Source organism: Pygocentrus nattereri, chromosome 28, assembly GCF_015220715.1.
Source record: "Pygocentrus nattereri isolate fPygNat1 chromosome 28, fPygNat1.pri, whole genome shotgun sequence".
Taxonomy (NCBI): domain Eukaryota; kingdom Metazoa; phylum Chordata; class Actinopteri; order Characiformes; family Serrasalmidae; genus Pygocentrus; species Pygocentrus nattereri.
In genome coordinates, this window is record NC_051238.1 from 23576959 (window position 1) to 23593546 (window position 16588).

Genomic DNA, 16588 nt, shown 5'->3' on the forward strand with positions numbered 1-16588 from the left:
ACGTGAGTATCATGAGTTTATTTGAATGTTTTTTGACAAACTTTGGTACGTACCCATAACGTCCCGGAGCCACCTGGGCTAGAAGTCATTGAGTCCCAGTGCAAAATGGAGGTCGTGCACCTAGGGCTTAGCCGTGCTCATCCTCACGCAGGCCGTTTCGAGCCAGCAGGACCGCAGCCGCTCACCACCGTGTGTCTTGTCTCTGTTGATTATGCAGATGGTCATTCGAGCAGGACGTGGAACAGGGCAACACAGATGGACTGGGAGACTGCCAAAGTAAGCAAAGGCCTCTTCTCTCTCCTACTCTCGCTCTTTCTCTGTTCTCCTTGTCTCCCTCCTGTTTATCTGGGCTCAGCCTCACAAGCCTGTCCTTCAGCTGCAGCAACACACTAGACACACTGGAGGCCTCACCAGGCCTCACTACAGAACCACACACATGCATGTTCACAGAGGGTTTCAGTGTGACCTATTCAGTAGGCCACACTAAGCCCTATAGAGACCTGTTTTGAATTGTCTGCATTTAATTATTTTATTATTTTAACTGCTTTGAATAGTGAAAAGCTGAAGACTAATTTCCCCTTAGTTTGTGATTAGCCTCTTTACAGTGTAATGAAAGGTTTGATTGCTGTAAAGAGATGTTCTTATTAATTATAAATACCTTCCCCTTTTAATATTAGAAACAGCGTTAACATATTACAGCATGCATATTTTATAATGAAATAGATATGAAATGAAGAATGAATCTCATTTTAATACATTAACACATTTCTTCTTTTGCTTTTTCAGACTCCTTTGTGGCTTTAAATGGTAAGTCACAAAAGTCACAGGCAATCACATAAAGGCACATTTCATCCAACTTTTCATGTATTCTATCCGTTTCTCTCCATCTACTCTTTAATCCTTATGGTTTAATTCCTTTGATGCCTTTTTATGAATTCATTTTTAGACCTTGAGCCTCCTCATCAGGGTCATGAAATGTCTCAAAATTCATCACGCGGTCAGTTTTACACAGTTTATATGAACTCTTCCCTGTCTAGTTCTAGTCTGTAGCAGCTGAGCTCGCTTAAGCCCCCCCATTTGAATAGATTTGAGAGAACGTCCCACCCCCTTTCTCATAACTCTCCCCCCTCTCTATTCTCTGCAAGCCTTCACTGGTCCCATTGATTTGCCCTGACCTTTGATTTCCTAATTGGATGGATCTAGCTGGTTAATAGAAGGCGGCTTTGTGGGTTAGAGACGTAGCCAAATGCAAATGATGGAAGCTGTTTACAGAGGCTAAACAGCAGCTTGTTCTCCAAAGCTCCTCTAGAAATTATTCATGAAATACAATCCGGCGAAAGTGGGGCGCATCGACCATGCACAGACACATACATACACACATACACACAAACTCCCATGCCCCCATATTTATAGACGCACATGCTGACATGCCCTCACTAAACTCACTCAAATGCACACAAACACACACACTTTTCTGTGCTGTGTGATTGATACCGTTCCCTTTGGTGCAGAAGGGAATGCTAAACAGTTGATTGGTGGGAGGTGGTGAGAATGCCTGCCTCTGCGACCTACATATCACATTAGTAATCATTCTATTTGGGAAAAGGTCTGATTATCATTCACATGGATGACAAAAATAGAAATTCTGATTCTCGTCTTTGCATCCTCTCGGTCTTTTTTGCTCTTGCTCTTCTCTGCTCATCACTGACATCAAATGGCACTAAATGTGGTCGCATATAGACAAATGGTCTTAAAGAGTGCAGTGGTAAGCAGATTAAAAAAAATAGCACTGGCAACTTGAGCCACAAAGCCAGTGTTGTGGAAAAGTTAAGAATTTGTATATAGAAACAGCGGCTCGTGAACTGTGATATATCACTTAATTCATATTTAATGAGCATACTTCAGGACATAAAAGTCAGGTGTTTCTTTTTGTCACGAGCCCCTCCGTTTTTTTTTTCAATATGCCAGTCAAACCAGGGACTGACGTGCAGGAATCCTTGTTGTTTTACAAAGTGTTCTGCCAGACTGAAGATTTTTTCACTCAGCCCTATTGACCTACCTCCATCTCCATTAGGCTTTGATCAGACGGCCCTGTGGGTTTGTTACTAGGATCGCAGAAGATTGTTGTGCTGTAGCAGTGCTCATATTGATATTGAAAGCTGCGGCTGTGCTCTCGAATGCTGTGTTTCCTAAATGAGTTACTCCCAGTAATGAACTTGCAGGGTCTGCCTGTTGTGGAAACTGACAACATCACATCTTCTGAAATGTACAGTCCAGCAGCACAAAGTGTTCCTTCCACTCGACTGTAAGCTTCATCATTTGTGCTTTTTTTGCTGCTAATCATCTTCATAATTCAAATCTTATTTAATTAGCAGCAGTGCCACAGACAGTAAAACTATATTTTAATAGTGCAGCCAATTAAAGGCTACAAAGAAATGCTAGGAATTCTAGAAAGAAGTTATTTGCCATCATATTAGCTGCTGTGGACAATATTAACGTTACAGTTGCCGAATGACAACAAAACATAATTTGGTGCAATTAGTTCTCTGCCTGACCCAACAGATTCTGGATGTCTTGCTTGAGGGTGAAAATATTTTTTTAAATTAATTTTATATATTTATAAATATGAGAAAATTCAACCGGTATGGTGGTTTGTTTAAGAAAAAAAAATCAAAAGGAAATTTCCTCTCACAAGCTGATATGTGACATTCGATGGCATGGAGAAAATGCGATCGTAAATATCGGATATTAATGTAACACGTTGTCTGTTCTAAGTGGCTCATTTTCACACATGCAAAATCATCAACGTTGATTATTGCTTTAACTAGTAAAAAGAAGGCGCAATTTGGCGTTTTGTTTTTTGAGATTGTTTACTTTTTCCAAGGAGCCCTAGCCTTTACTCCTATATGTGTGTCATCTGCCTCCATGGCACTTCCCCTGGCCGTGGAGAATGAATTATAAAATAACTCTGTCACACTAATCACTCAGCCTCCAGCGCTTTCTTAAATAAATCATTTTAATGATTGCTACTGGGAGACCGTGAGGCTGTTGTGCTTGATAGACCGATGGCAAACAGCAGCAGCTTTGCAGCTCTCCGTGCACGCATGGGACGTGGAGTTTATCGCTTAATTAAGATACAAGGCGATTACAGTGGTTGGGATGCTGTTTGTGATGAAGTGACTGTCTTGAAGGAAGCCGCTTTGATTTGCAGGATTGTATCTTGAGTAACAGTTGATGTACCTGTATTATCTGTGAAGAAGAAAAAAAATACGGATATCTGTATTTCTTTGGAAGAAGAAAAGGACAATTCATATATAATTAATTTTGTTTAGAAGCATGTGAGAGATAAAAATGAAACGGTTCATATTCAATTCATGGAGATTAATGACTTGCGCTATCTAATGGCCTATTGTGATTTGTTGTGTATGTTGTCAGCACATCAGGGCAAAAAAAGCTTATTCTAACTGACAGAATGTGAATGTAGGCAGTCTTTGCAGAATAATCGGGGCCACAGATATGAGTCTCCATGCCCTGTATGATAAGGTAAGCTCACCCCAGGTGTCTCCCACAGAGAGAGTAGATATGTCAGGGCCCCAAATTGGAAAATGAGGCCACAATGACAGGTTCCTCCAAGGCAGCTGCCCTCTCCGTCGGAGACAGCAAGGTCATGGCCCTCATGAGGCCAGGCTGGAGCCATGCCGGAGCGACACATGGGCATAACTCAGGCCGTCATTCAGCTCAAGCATCGGGAGCCAGAGTAGTAGTGAATTGGTCTTGGCTTTATTTAAAAAAGCCTCTTTCTTCCAGCATGTTTGACCAAGGCTAAACCTATCCTAAATATACTGCTTGTACACTGTGGTTCAAAAGTTTGAAATCACTGGTTACGTTATTTTAGTCAATAAATTGCATTGATTGAAATATTTATAAACGATACACCATAAGGTATTATAGGTCATGCATTTAGGTGCTTTATTCAGTATTTATATATTTTTTTCTGGAGAGGGGGAAATGATAAATATACTATATTCTAAATATAGTACTGTTTGTCTTGGGATATGATCACTTTTCAAATACGAGGCAATCTGGATGTTTATTTTCATACTTTATTAAGGATATACTACTTTCTGAATGATTAAAGAATCATCTACTGCTCTGCTCAACATTCTGCACACATTACACTTTCTTATTTTAATGGCTTTCTACAAAGGATTCGAAGCCTATGAAGATGCACAGTACCAGCATTATGTTAAAATCATTTATACATGTATCTGCAACAGAATTGATTTCAGATTATGAAAGTGAGAAGTTATTAAAAGGTTTTGAATATTAGTGTAATTCATTTGCCGCAGCAGCATAGATAGTTCTGAATGGGTTCTGTGGCAGGGTATGTGTAGCTGCTCTCCGGTATTTTAACAGCCCAGAGTGGCCCAGCTGTACCCTCCGGTGTACTGCAGATGAGAGTGGTTTAACTTGTTTTGTGCTTCAGCAGGCCGCTCCTCCTCCACCTTTCTCAGCACTGCCCAGCCCGCCAGTGGGCCCTTGGGACAGGGCCGCATGGTCGAGCCCAAGGAGTCACCCCTGCCCACCGATAAGAGGGACCCTTATATCGCAGTGCCCTCTCTAACCCAGCAGGAGTCCACTGGTAAGCCTTGGAATGGACAAGTCCATTTTCTGTTGGGGGGAGGAGATTTACGGTAGTTCGCTGCTTCCAGCTGACCAGTCAGTAAAGCCTGAGACGCAGTTGCGAGTGTAACAAATTGCCATGCTCCTGGAAGAGAGAGATTTATTTAACAAAGACAGTACCATCCCCCGAGGGGGGAATGTAATATCCAGGCTATTGCCAACGAAAGAGGAAGATTGCACTGTATTTATTTCCCCTGCACATCATGGCCCCATCTTTATCTTGGCTCCGTGACACGACATTGAACGCCCTTTCTGGGCGATATGAACGCACAGGCTCTTTCAAGATTCTCTAACTGCCACACATAATGAAGCTAGTGACACAACACGGTTATGATATTCACTCAATCGATAAAATGTTATAAAATCTATTACGCCAAGTCTGGAAATGGATTTGGTCAAATTCTAACGAGAGACTGTGCTTAATTTGTATTGATTATCCAAGATCCACAATTAGTGAGTTCCTGCTTAATTCCTGAGGTAAGTCAGTGCTGATTTGTATGCAGGTGGTTCTTGTTTTATATCTCTCTCTTTTGGGATTCTTGGCCTCAAAGCTTAGCTTCAAAATATTTCCAGCTTTTCAGCTTGAAAGTACACTGTGGACTGGGAGGAGGTGCATTTCTGCTCTCTAAAACACATTTATTCACTTTATAAAATGGATTTTTTTGTGTTGCCTCACTTAATTCCATTAATTTGGTTGCAGAAGCATTCATAGTGCCAGGCATATGTGTGAATTACAGTAAGTAAGGTGACTTAAAGGAATCATATGTTCTTTCATGAGGCATTTGTGCAAATTCAGCTTAAAATGCACTGTGTTTCTGTTTTGTGTCACCTTTCAAGTTCAAACCCCGAAGTGAATTGTGGCCATCTATAAATATGACATTAACAGTTTGAAAGTCAAGTAAAACAGAATGCACCTGTCCTTCCAGTCCATACAGTTAAGAGCACCGAAACATTTTTGTGTGAGTTTTTTGCTACTCAGGCACGGGGGGATTTCCGTCTTTTGGTCACTGGAAGCAAAACACCTGTTGAACTTACACAATGGTGGCAGAGAAAGGCATGCTTATTTGGCATCACTGCTGTGTTGCTGCCTCCATTGCCAATACCCAGTGCTGGCATCCAAATCACTGGTATAGGCAAAGAGGCCCATATCTAAATAGAGCTTCGTATTGCTGTTTATTCCTTTTCTTTTTATTGCATTATTATTATTATTACTATTATTATTATATGCTGCTTCTTTTAATGCCAATTGCTATTAGTTAGGCATTCGATCAGTTCTCCTAAGTGAGTAATTTTGATGTTTTGTTGTTTCTGTTTCTTGCTCTTGCATGGCATTTGACTTCACTGCTTTGCTTTTAGAGTCTTCTTTTGCGATAACAGCTGTGTCCTTCACCGCAGCATTATTTCTGCTTAACATGTTAACTGCACTTTCATCAGTTCTCACACAGCCCCCTTGCCTCCTGTGGCCATATCTGTGGTGTGATGTGTTTTGTTATCATTCCCAAAGTGACCAATGTACTGTGACAACAGAAAGTGGAAACTGGACACGTGTGCCAGGAAGCCATATTCTAAAATGACCATTAGCAAATGATTAATTATAGAAAGAGCTGTGGAATATAGCCTGATGTAAAATTTGATCAGTATGGAAACATGAGGCGATTTACCTAGTGTGGTCATTTCTGAATTTTCATACTGCTGTAATATCACGGTGCCATGGTGCATTAGTGTAACACTGGCAAATGTGAATTTGATGAATATTCAAAAAGGAATATTTATGAGTTTGCTCCAGTCCCACCGCACCAAAGCTGGCTGGTGGCAACATTTTTTCGCAGTACATTTGAGCACTGTGTGTCTGGTCTCATCTATTTGCGCGTGTGAGATCCCACTGCCCCCCCCCACCTCCCCTCCCCTCCCCCTCCTCATACACACGCACACACTCACACACGCTACACATACATACACACAGTCATGCAGTGACTCACACACACAATCCTCCCCATCCTATCTGCACCTCCGCCATCTGCTGCCATTGTAAGTAGTCTCCCTTCCACAGGACCTTTCATCTCCCCAGATGGAACGTTCCAAGGCTGTACCTTAATGTAGCCACAACCTATTACTAACCCTAATCTACTGTACAGTGCACCCTCTTTCTTCCCAAATGGAGTCGTATCTCTTTTTCCCTCGTCTGGGGAATGGATTCTGTCAGCCCCTCCCTCTACCCCTCTCTTTTTTTTTTTTCTTTCCCACCCTCTGTTCCCCTACCCTACCCTCCCCACCAACCTGTGGCTGTCTCTATGTGCCTCTCAAATTTATAGGTCAATTACAAAGGCAATATAGACACACAGAGAGAAAGCAGTCTTTCTGGGTTTTTCTCGGTCTATATTCCATGTAGGATCATAACTGCACGAAATGTATGTTCACCATCGATGCTAACCCAACTTACTGTTCCTCGGCTGGGTGAACACAAGGCTGATATGCGATAGCGTAGCACAGATCAAGTGTGAAGCTTGCAGAAAGTTCCACTTTCCAGGGAATGACATGTCTAGATAAGCACTACCCTCTGATTTGGTTTCTTTGTTTGAATTCAACCTCTTTTTTTTCCCTTCTGGAGGTTGGATTTCAGCCAGAGTGTTCATTTGCTAATGGTATTTGCTTGGGTTGCTTGGTCTCTGACTTTAAATCAGAGAAGTGAGCTTCCATTAAGGAATGGTTAACATTTTATAGCGTATTTGACACAGCTTTACAGCAGGGGTTTCTATAATATTGATGGTTATGGAGAGATAAGTGTCTAGACAAGATTACTATTTTCAACTACCTGTGCCTTAATGAGATTTTGATTAGTGCCTTTCATATCAAGCCTGATTTAAGACTTATGTTTATTCAGGGCAATATTTCATGTAAGATTTAACTCAGTTCCCGTTGTGACCGTTTGCCTCCACCGTGTAAATCTGGGAATTTTCTCTTAAAAAATGTATTCCCAAGCATACTGGTTCTTTTTATAGAGATTATTTTACATGTATGTATTTTTTTTTACAGACCTTATATGTCAGAGCTACTACTTAAAAATCTAAGGCATGACATTTTAGAAAATTTGCTGTGATTAGAATCTATAACTCCAATGCAGATAGGACGCAGTATGAATGCCAGCTTGGCTGTTGATACACAACACAGCATGACATTTTCTGAGGGGGAATGTGCAGTCTTGTGAACAGTGTCACGTGCACATCAGAGCTGTGAATGAGAGATCCCTGCACTGTGGCATATGCCAGGCTTAAACCCTAAATATTATGAAGGCGCGCATATGATGGCCTCAATCAGGATGCAGTAGACAAAGCCTTTTAAAAATCTCCATAGATCTAGGACAGAAGCATAATCAGCCATTCACCCTGACAGCAAAAGCACAATAATACTTGGGGAAAAAAGGAGAAAGCGCTCTCACAGACAGTGCTCCAAGAACATCAGAACGGCTCGAATATAACGTAACGGGGGGTTACTGAGAGGGAAAGCCGAAAGAGGCGACTGCACTGAAATGAATGAACTGTTGTTAGTTTTTCCTACAAAAATGATGCTTGACAAACTAGATGTACCACAGAGTTTATTAAAGACATTAGTGTAGTTTTATTGAAATGGGGAGGAAGAAAGAAATCATGTTGTTATTGCCTAATAATGACAGGCAGGAGGCATTACTTATTCCTACTGTAGCTTTGGAACACAGATGATGAAATGTTCAGACCTTCGGCTTTGTGAATCATGTAGGCTTATGTATTATGTGCCCTGTAGGTAGACTCCAGTAATTCACTGGAACTGTTGTGGTGGCATAATTGCTTGTTGAATATTAATCGTGTGAGTGTTTGTTGAATAAGAGTTGATTACCACATTCTGCAATAGCACAATGTTGAAATTGTGGGTGAATATAACAGAGGAGACGGTGATCCGAGATAAGTGGTGGTGTTGTTTTTGTGAATGCAGAAGATTTAGGGACACCTCGTAGAGAGAGCGGAAATGAATATTAAGCACGTCGTAACCCCTCCTGTTCTTTGTGCAAACACATTTGAAATGCAGTGTTCCAAGAGGGTATCTGATTATGTTGCAGAGAGGTAAACATTAGAGACGTAATGGCGGTGCTGAACTCTTCCACGATTTGTCAACAGAAACATATGTCACTTAAACTGGGGCCCTGAAAGGAGCTTCTCCCCACCTATTGTCAACCAACACTCACGTTCGTGCTTTACTAAGCCGTTCAGAGTCCTCTGTGGCTCATTTTCGCACGTGTCTGATTACAAAATTTAATTGATCCTGTCGTCCCTTCGGTCTTCACCATGAAATGGAACGACTTCGGAAAAGATAAATCACGCCACACGGACTGCCTTAGGTGCCTGTGTGAATATTCGCAAGTCATTTCTTCGCACAGGATGGAGCATATTGACAAGCAAGACTTGGCCCTCTCGAATGCAGTGAACCATTTTCTACGCTCCGTAATTTGCCCAGGACCAAAGCCTTATGAAATTCAGATGTGGAATTCTCATCACAAGCTTTGTTCTCGTGCCTGCTTTCCCGTCAGCGACCTGCGAAGGAAAGGTTACATTACAGGGTTTTATTTGGTGCCCATTCATTTTATGAGACGATTTGACAAGGTTGCATCAGCAACCGTGGTAATTGCTTTTGCATTTAAAGCCAGTTAGGGCATCTAAAAACAGGTCTAGCTAAAAAGTGTGAATTTTGAAAGTATGTGAGATTTCCTAGCCTCCTCCTTCTAACAAATAGTGATTTACTTGTCAGAGACCTGGCCTTCTTTATGGCTGCATAGCCCTTTGAAGTTTACTCAAGAAACAATGGACTTCATACATGAAAGTTAGAAATCTTCAAAGGTCCGATGAAGCCCAGAGGCTCTGCGTAAGTGGGGCCCCTCCATATCCTCACAGCCTTGTGTCAAGGTCAAAGAGAGTGGCCCGCAGTAGCAAGGGAGAAGCACTTTAACTTCTCTTCATCTCTTTGGACAGAGTGATCCTCAGTCCCTGAGCCTGATCTCCAATGAGAGTGCTGCTCTTTTCCTCTCCACTTCAAACAAGGTTCAGTGGCTGGACAAGATTGATTTAAAACTAAGCTCTTCTCCCAGAACTCACTAAAGACAAACCATGTTCACCCTGCTACATCACGTTGGGCCTTGATGCGACCGCAAGATGCGCTCACAGTGTGCCTGAAATGACGTTCCAGCTGTGCACAGGACCGCCTACCTGTGCATGCCTGAGCTGCAGGATTTAAAGGTACAGCAGAATAGTGGACTTGAGACAACCTTGAGACAGAAGAGAAAAGGAATGTTCATTGACATGATTAACAGGGGTGTTAATGGTGGTGTTTTTCACGCTTAAACTTTCTACAGGGTGCAGTACTACTCCAGAAACGATTCGTGAAACAACACCAGCTCATTTTACGGCCACATCACATCGGGGCAAACTTTGTGCTGCAGTTTTTCAGACATACATGTAATCTTGAGTGTTGAAGTAGCATCATTTTGATGGTATTCTTTCAGCACATGTCTGTGGCTTTTGGCTCTGTCTGGTTGCTCTAACTGCTGCAATTCGTGAAGGAAACCTCCCAACAACACACTTCTAGGACATTAATGAAAAGTTATGGCCGCTTTTAAAAAGCAGAGAAAAATCCATGCAAAACTGACTGCCCCCAGTTTCTCAAACGTTAGCAAATCAAAGCCGAATGTTTAACTAGGTGCATTTCCAATATCTCCATACATTTTCTGCATCACTGTCCCACAAATGCAGATGCATGAAGAAGAGAAGCACATTGTTTTTTTCCATGGTAATTGCCTGTAAACTGATGTCTTTTTTATTTAGGTAATTGTCCCAACACTGCTGTATACCGCAAAGGGACAGCGTTCTTTCTGGGCTTTAAAGACTTTTTGGTAGAGAATCTCCATTGACAGCATAACATGGCTAACGGTGAAGGAAGCTAAAGAATGAAAGGCAGCAGGGGGAATTAAAGCTTGTGTTATTTTTTTACCCATGCTCGCCTTTTTGGCAGAACTATCCTTTTTATCCTCACCTGAAAAAAATGACCAATGAGCGATCACAGTCAGATTGATTGTATTTAACCATAGCTGTTCAGCTTGAGCACAATTCATTGGTTAAGCTGATTACTTTAAAGGCCTAATGAGCTGACAGTTTGCCTAAACATTTGCTAAAAGCCTCAGTAAATCTATCTTAGTGCAATTCTTTTAAAAAAATCTCTTTCAGATAGATATACCTTCATGATTCTTTATCTCCCTGTGTGTGCAGTAGATGTATGGAGCTGTGGATAGGAAAGCCTTCAAAACATCAAATAGATGTGAAACAGAGCTGTGACGGGGAAAAAGTTCACTTGGGAAGGAAAAATGCGGATGAAGTTAAAAGGAAAAACTTCTTAGATCTCTCCATTAGCAGAGAAAAAGCAGATGTGTGTAGTGTACAAACAGGTCGCTTTGTCATTCAGGGTCTTACGCACAACATGTCACAAGATAAAGCCTCATGATCCACAGCAATCTCTAAAAAGGCAGACACTTGCTATAAGTGAAGTGAAATGTATAGCCAGCGACAGCGGTGTTGTAAATGAATATCAGGAGGTTGCGTTTAGTGCCGCCTTGACAGACGACTCAAGGATTGTTCCATTAAAGATTGGCTTGTCATATCTCTTCTGCCAAGGATCAGAGTGACGGTGTCAAGCAGAGTCTAAACATGACCCTGTGTATTTCATGAGGCGGGTGTGACTCAGATCGCAATCAGTGCTAGCCATGACTTATTGCGACTTGTAGTTTGACTGAGGATGTGTGGACCACTTGCCTTAATCCTCACAGAAAATGGATGAATCGTTTTCATGCTAAATCTTCAGAATGTTAATGTAAACATGCTGTTCTACTCTTCCAAGGCAAAACTCCAGATTTATGCCCCTCAGTGTAGATAACAGTGTTTTTTCCCTTCTCATAATAAAGTCCGACTGCACATATTCTTGCAGTTATCACTAAAGACTTGTCTGGGTAGTTTTGTGCTTCAAGTTCTTGGCATGTTATTAATAAACCCAGATTTAAATACAGTACGAGAAAGTAAGAGACAGTATTTTCAGGCTTCACTAGAAGCAGTAGTACAGTAGGTCATTTGTGAGGTATGTGCTGTTCTCATTAAAGTTCTGTCGTGAAAAACAGGCGTTTGAAGAATCGTCATGGATTTGTTCTGGCAATTTTTAAGTAGAAAAAAAAAACATTTTTTTTCCCTTCAAGGACATTAGTTTTTTTGGCTCTAGCACATGTCCCTTGCTTAGTGTTGATCCTTTCCAGACTGCTATGTAGGGTATGCTTGGGATTGTTTACCTCTAGCAATTAATTGTTGCACTTCACTTGTCCAAATGTTGTTCTTGTTGATGTAGAGCATTTCCAAATTCTTTCTGCAGGAGTGATTCGCGAAAGCTTCCAGAAAGGTCGGGATCAAATGGTCCCCATCACTCTACTGGCCGTTGCTGTGATCCTGGCCTTTGTCATGGGTGCTGTCTTCTCAGGCATCATTGTATACTGCGTGTGCGACCACCACCGGCGGCGGGACTTTGAGCTCACTGGACGCAAGGACAAGGACTCTGTCAACTCCAGGCGTGGCTCTATGAATAGCGTCACCAAGCTGACTGGCCTGTTTGAGACGCAGGCCAAGGATGGCCGTCCCGAGGCTATCCTTGCACCTTTGATGCACAACGGCCGTCTGACCAACGGCAAGACACTCATCAAGGCTGAGCAGCACCATCTGGACCTGGCCGCTCTACCCACTCCAGAGTCCACCCCTATGCAGCCACGCCGCAAACCAAGCCGGGGGAGTCGTGAGTGGGAGCGGAACCAGAACCTGATTAACGCTTGCGCCAAAGACCTAGCCTCCATGGGTTCACCGGTGATTCCAACTGACCTGCCGCTGAGGGCCTCACCAGGCCACATCCCAAGTGTAGTGGTGCTGCCTTTACAACAGCACCAGCATCAGCAAGCCTACCAGCACGAGTATGTGGAACAGCCACACTTGCCTGAAGACCAGGCCGCCACTCTGGAGTACAAAGCCATCAAAAGTCCTTGCCACAGCCTTGCCATGTCAGATGGTGATGGGATACCGCCTCGAGTTCCACAGCGGGAGGCCTCCCTGGCTGCTGTAGTGCCGCCAGCAGTTCCACAAATGGGCAAAAGGCTAGATCTTTATGGGCGCGGCTACCCAGCAGGCTCCAGCAAGCAGAAGAAGCAGCACAACACTAACTCCTCCAACTCCTCCCACTTGTCAAGAAACCACAGCTTTGGCCGGGCCGAGACTCCGCCACCAGCCCCCCAGAGGGTGGACTCCATGCATCTTGCATCCCCTCCACCAGTGGGCCTCTCGCGACACTCCAGCCTCAGCTCCTATGGCTCCCTGCCTCGCTGCGGTGGCTCCAGGCACCTCAAACCTGACGTCCCACCTAAACCCTCACAGGTCACCCTCTCTGCAAAAGTCAAGTCCAGTGACTCATGCACATAAATCAGTGTAAGGGTAAAACAGGGGGATACACAAAGTGCATCTGCGTTGTACAGCTGTGTACAGGAAATGCAACTCACTGTTTTTTTAAGAAAACAAACAAAAAAACAACGTTTTTCATATATATATATGTACGTGTCAAGCTCAGGCTGTTGACTTCCGGCTCCCTCAACGGTGAGAGATGGAACACCTGCTACTGAAAAGAGAAGGAATCTCTCTCGAATCTTTCATCGCTGAGCCGCATGGTGCTCCGTAGGGTGTTTTTTTATTTCAACATGACAGTATGTCAGGCTGAGGACACGGCCACGTCGCAACTGATGTTTTGTTTTCTTAACAGACTGCCAAAAGCACATCACGGAGAGGAGTGTAATTGTATAGTTCTAAAGCTGGGATATGGCCCAGTTCAAAAGCACTAGGACGCAGCAAGCTCAGAGTGGAACAACAGCTGGTTTACAATGGAAAACTGTGAAATAAGAATAAGAAAAAAAAGATTCTCAATGCCTCTCAGTGTTGCAGCTACTGGACACAGCAATCATGTTCTGCCTTTAGCGAGGTCTGAAAAATCGTCTACTGTAACTGGTGACTGATTAATCCGTGACTGTTAGTACTAATAGCTGGTTGTATTTATTTTTTAATAAAGTGCTTTCAAAGAAAGACTGACTCTTTTTAGGCTCAGAGAGAGAGAGAACTTTTTAATTTTAATTAATCATGTGTGAAATTATTTAAAGTCATTCAACTGGAGCCAGTACAACTTTTTCTCGGTGAAAAAAAAAATCCTCTAACTTCTTTGGGACGTTGCTAAGAGAACTCGGAGAGAATTAAGGTCTCTGCATGGAGGAGATATTTATTGAACTGTGCCAGAGGAGCTCAGGAAGGGCTCTGAACTTGCAGCACCCCAAGATGAACCTCCTTTTTTGAAAAAAAAGAAAAAAAATGGATAGAAAAGGAAAGAAAGGAAAAAAAAAAATCCTCAAACTGGAACTCCTGGATCGCACCCTCACCTCTCCATGGGCATCTCCTTTCAGCACTGTGGATTGTGTCAGTAACTTCTGCTCCTAATGGCCACAGCTTCACTGAGTGCCATTCTGGTTCACCTTTTCGCATGAAATTGTGCAAAACTAAAAAGAATAAGAAGAAGAACAGCAACAAAAAGTCCCAGATAATCCTGCACTTAAAACACACAGCAAGACAAATGGGTGGATGTTGGCAATCGGCCAGCATGAAGGGGGAACGTTTCGTTTTTTTTTATTTGGCAGGTATCAAAAGTATCATTTTCTAGTCTCATCTTCACACAGGTCCTTTCATTGTACTACATCTGTTTGGTAGCCTGCTTTTTTTGTTTTCTTCCACGTGTAAATTTGTGCCTTACACCCCTGAGTAGTGAAGTTTGTTAGCTGTTAATTGTTACATTGTAGTTCTTATGATTACGTATTTCCCTCGTTTGATGAAAAAGCAATTAAAGAATGTAGGTGTTCTTGTTGTTCATTCTACTCCCTTTGGAAATATTGGGTGGGAGGGCAGGGGCTAACCACGAACTTTGTGATTGATTGATTTCTGATTGTGCCAATGAAATGCTTGAATTTCCCTTTTGTTGTGCTGGCAGTGTTGTCCATGTTGTTTTTGTTTTGTTTTTGTTTTTCTGTTTGTCTTTATTTTTCACAGTCCTGACGGTGTTTCTACTTTCATTTGACCATATGCTGAGTTAACCGGTGTATTCTTGAGAAGGCCTCCTTGGTTCTGGTACAATGCAATAGGATAATAGCTAACATTTAAGCTACAAAACTAATGTCAACCCCCCCCTCACCCCAAGTGCTTAAGTCTCCTAATATTCATAATAAAACTCAGTTTCTAGGCAGCAAATACAGGCTGGCTCCTGTGAAGAGAAGCACTTGAAAATGTTAGGGAACATATTAATGCTTTCAATGTTTATGACAGATGCCGACTAATATAATTTCTTAACTCTATCATATTATGTAAAATGGGGGGTTTTAAATGTCTGATTTGGGTATTTAACTGTTTTCCTCGACATATACTTTATGGCTCACCTCTTTCCCAAAGGCACCAGGCACTGCTGCGTAGTCTTTGAAAACTGGTGAGTTTTCCACTGTTTCCGACAGCAGTTCCTTCCAAAAACGTAAGCAACCCATCAATCAGAGTGAAAGGATGGGTTAAAGTAGAATCTCCACCCTTCCTGGCCTTTGGGCATGTGGCTACTTGGACTAACATGTACATAGATGCTTGTAGGGTCAGACTGCGTTGACCGTCTCGGATCAGATTAGGAGTAATAAAGGGACACTCACACTCACTCCTCTTTGCATCTCGGCCCACAGGTTTTGATGGCATTCGTGGACAGTGGGCCCTTTGGTGTGCCTTTTGTCTTTCACCCCTTTTTGCTAAACACTGCTAGAGGCGAACCGAGTTGGAAATTTTCAAAATCGTTTGAAGTTTGTATGCCTGTAAGATATTGTTCTGTCACAAAGTTTTTTTTTTCTTGCCCTTCTCCAAGTTCCTTAACATCTGATTCACAGGTAAATGTATGTTGTAAAGAAATTCTCTTTAATAAATGAAAAAAGTAATAAAAATGTTGAAAATTCTTGTCACAATTTTTTTTCATTAACTTAATCCTTAATCTAAAAACAATAAGAACACAAAAATAGCATAGCAGTTTAGATTAACAACAACAAGGCATGTACTGTATATATAATAAAGAGCATTTAGACAGACAACAGAATGCTGTTTTCACATAGGCAGTCAGAAATGCAGAGGAATCAGAAGCAAGCAATGCCTATGTTAGAAATTTTTGACGTCGGGATTTTTGGGGCTGAAAACTAACTTCAGTTAGAAACGAGTTTTAATGCAGCTAAGATGAGTTTGTAGGCAAGTCAGGGACTATTGAGTCTGTCCTGGCAAATTTCTTCTCCAGATAAAGATCGGAAGGTACTGCAGGTAAGTAAAACGGGCTGGACGTGTAAATACACCTCTACACAAAAGCTTGCTTCATAACATTCATTTGTAAATTGTTTGATGTATTTTACCATGAATAAACAAGATGATAAGGATCAGTCTGGAGCCTTCTGCAGACACTCAGGAGACGTCAGACGTGGTGCACAGAGGTGAGTCAGGAACGTGCATATAAGGTTTCAGGAACAATAAAGAACTTTAGATCTTCACTCCTGTCCCTACATGAACCGCTCGCACTTCTTTGTCTGTTTGTCAAGCAGCATGATGCAGCTGCAATGCTAGCAGGAATAACAATGGTCACAGTGAGCTAATGCAATAAAGTGCTAGTGCTTGGGAAATTCCAATGAAATCAACAAGAGCTGAAGTCTCATGGAAATGAGGTTCCATGAAAAACTGTAAAACCCCATTCTCGCCAGATAGAAAAGAAG

At 42.2% G+C, this 16588-nt stretch overlaps 1 protein-coding gene across 3 annotated transcripts in view; it reads left to right on the top strand.

The window, feature by feature from the left end:
* Positions 1 to 15781, top strand: part of sema6a (sema domain, transmembrane domain (TM), and cytoplasmic domain, (semaphorin) 6A) — a 70699-nt gene extending 54918 nt beyond the window's left edge. Inside the window, exons 16-19 of one of the 3 annotated variants that reach the window (XM_017721835.2) lie at positions 218 to 276; positions 787 to 807; positions 4487 to 4642; positions 12115 to 15781. In XM_017721835.2, coding sequence (XP_017577324.1) covers positions 218 to 276; positions 787 to 807; positions 4487 to 4642; positions 12115 to 13202 — 1324 coding nt within the window. In that variant the 3' untranslated portion in view covers positions 13203 to 15781. The remainder of the gene's footprint in view (positions 1 to 217; positions 277 to 786; positions 808 to 4486; positions 4643 to 12114) is intronic. The other 2 variants (XM_017721836.2, XM_017721837.2) reach the window with 2 other exon arrangements.
* The last annotated feature ends 807 nt before the right edge of the window (positions 15782 to 16588 follow it).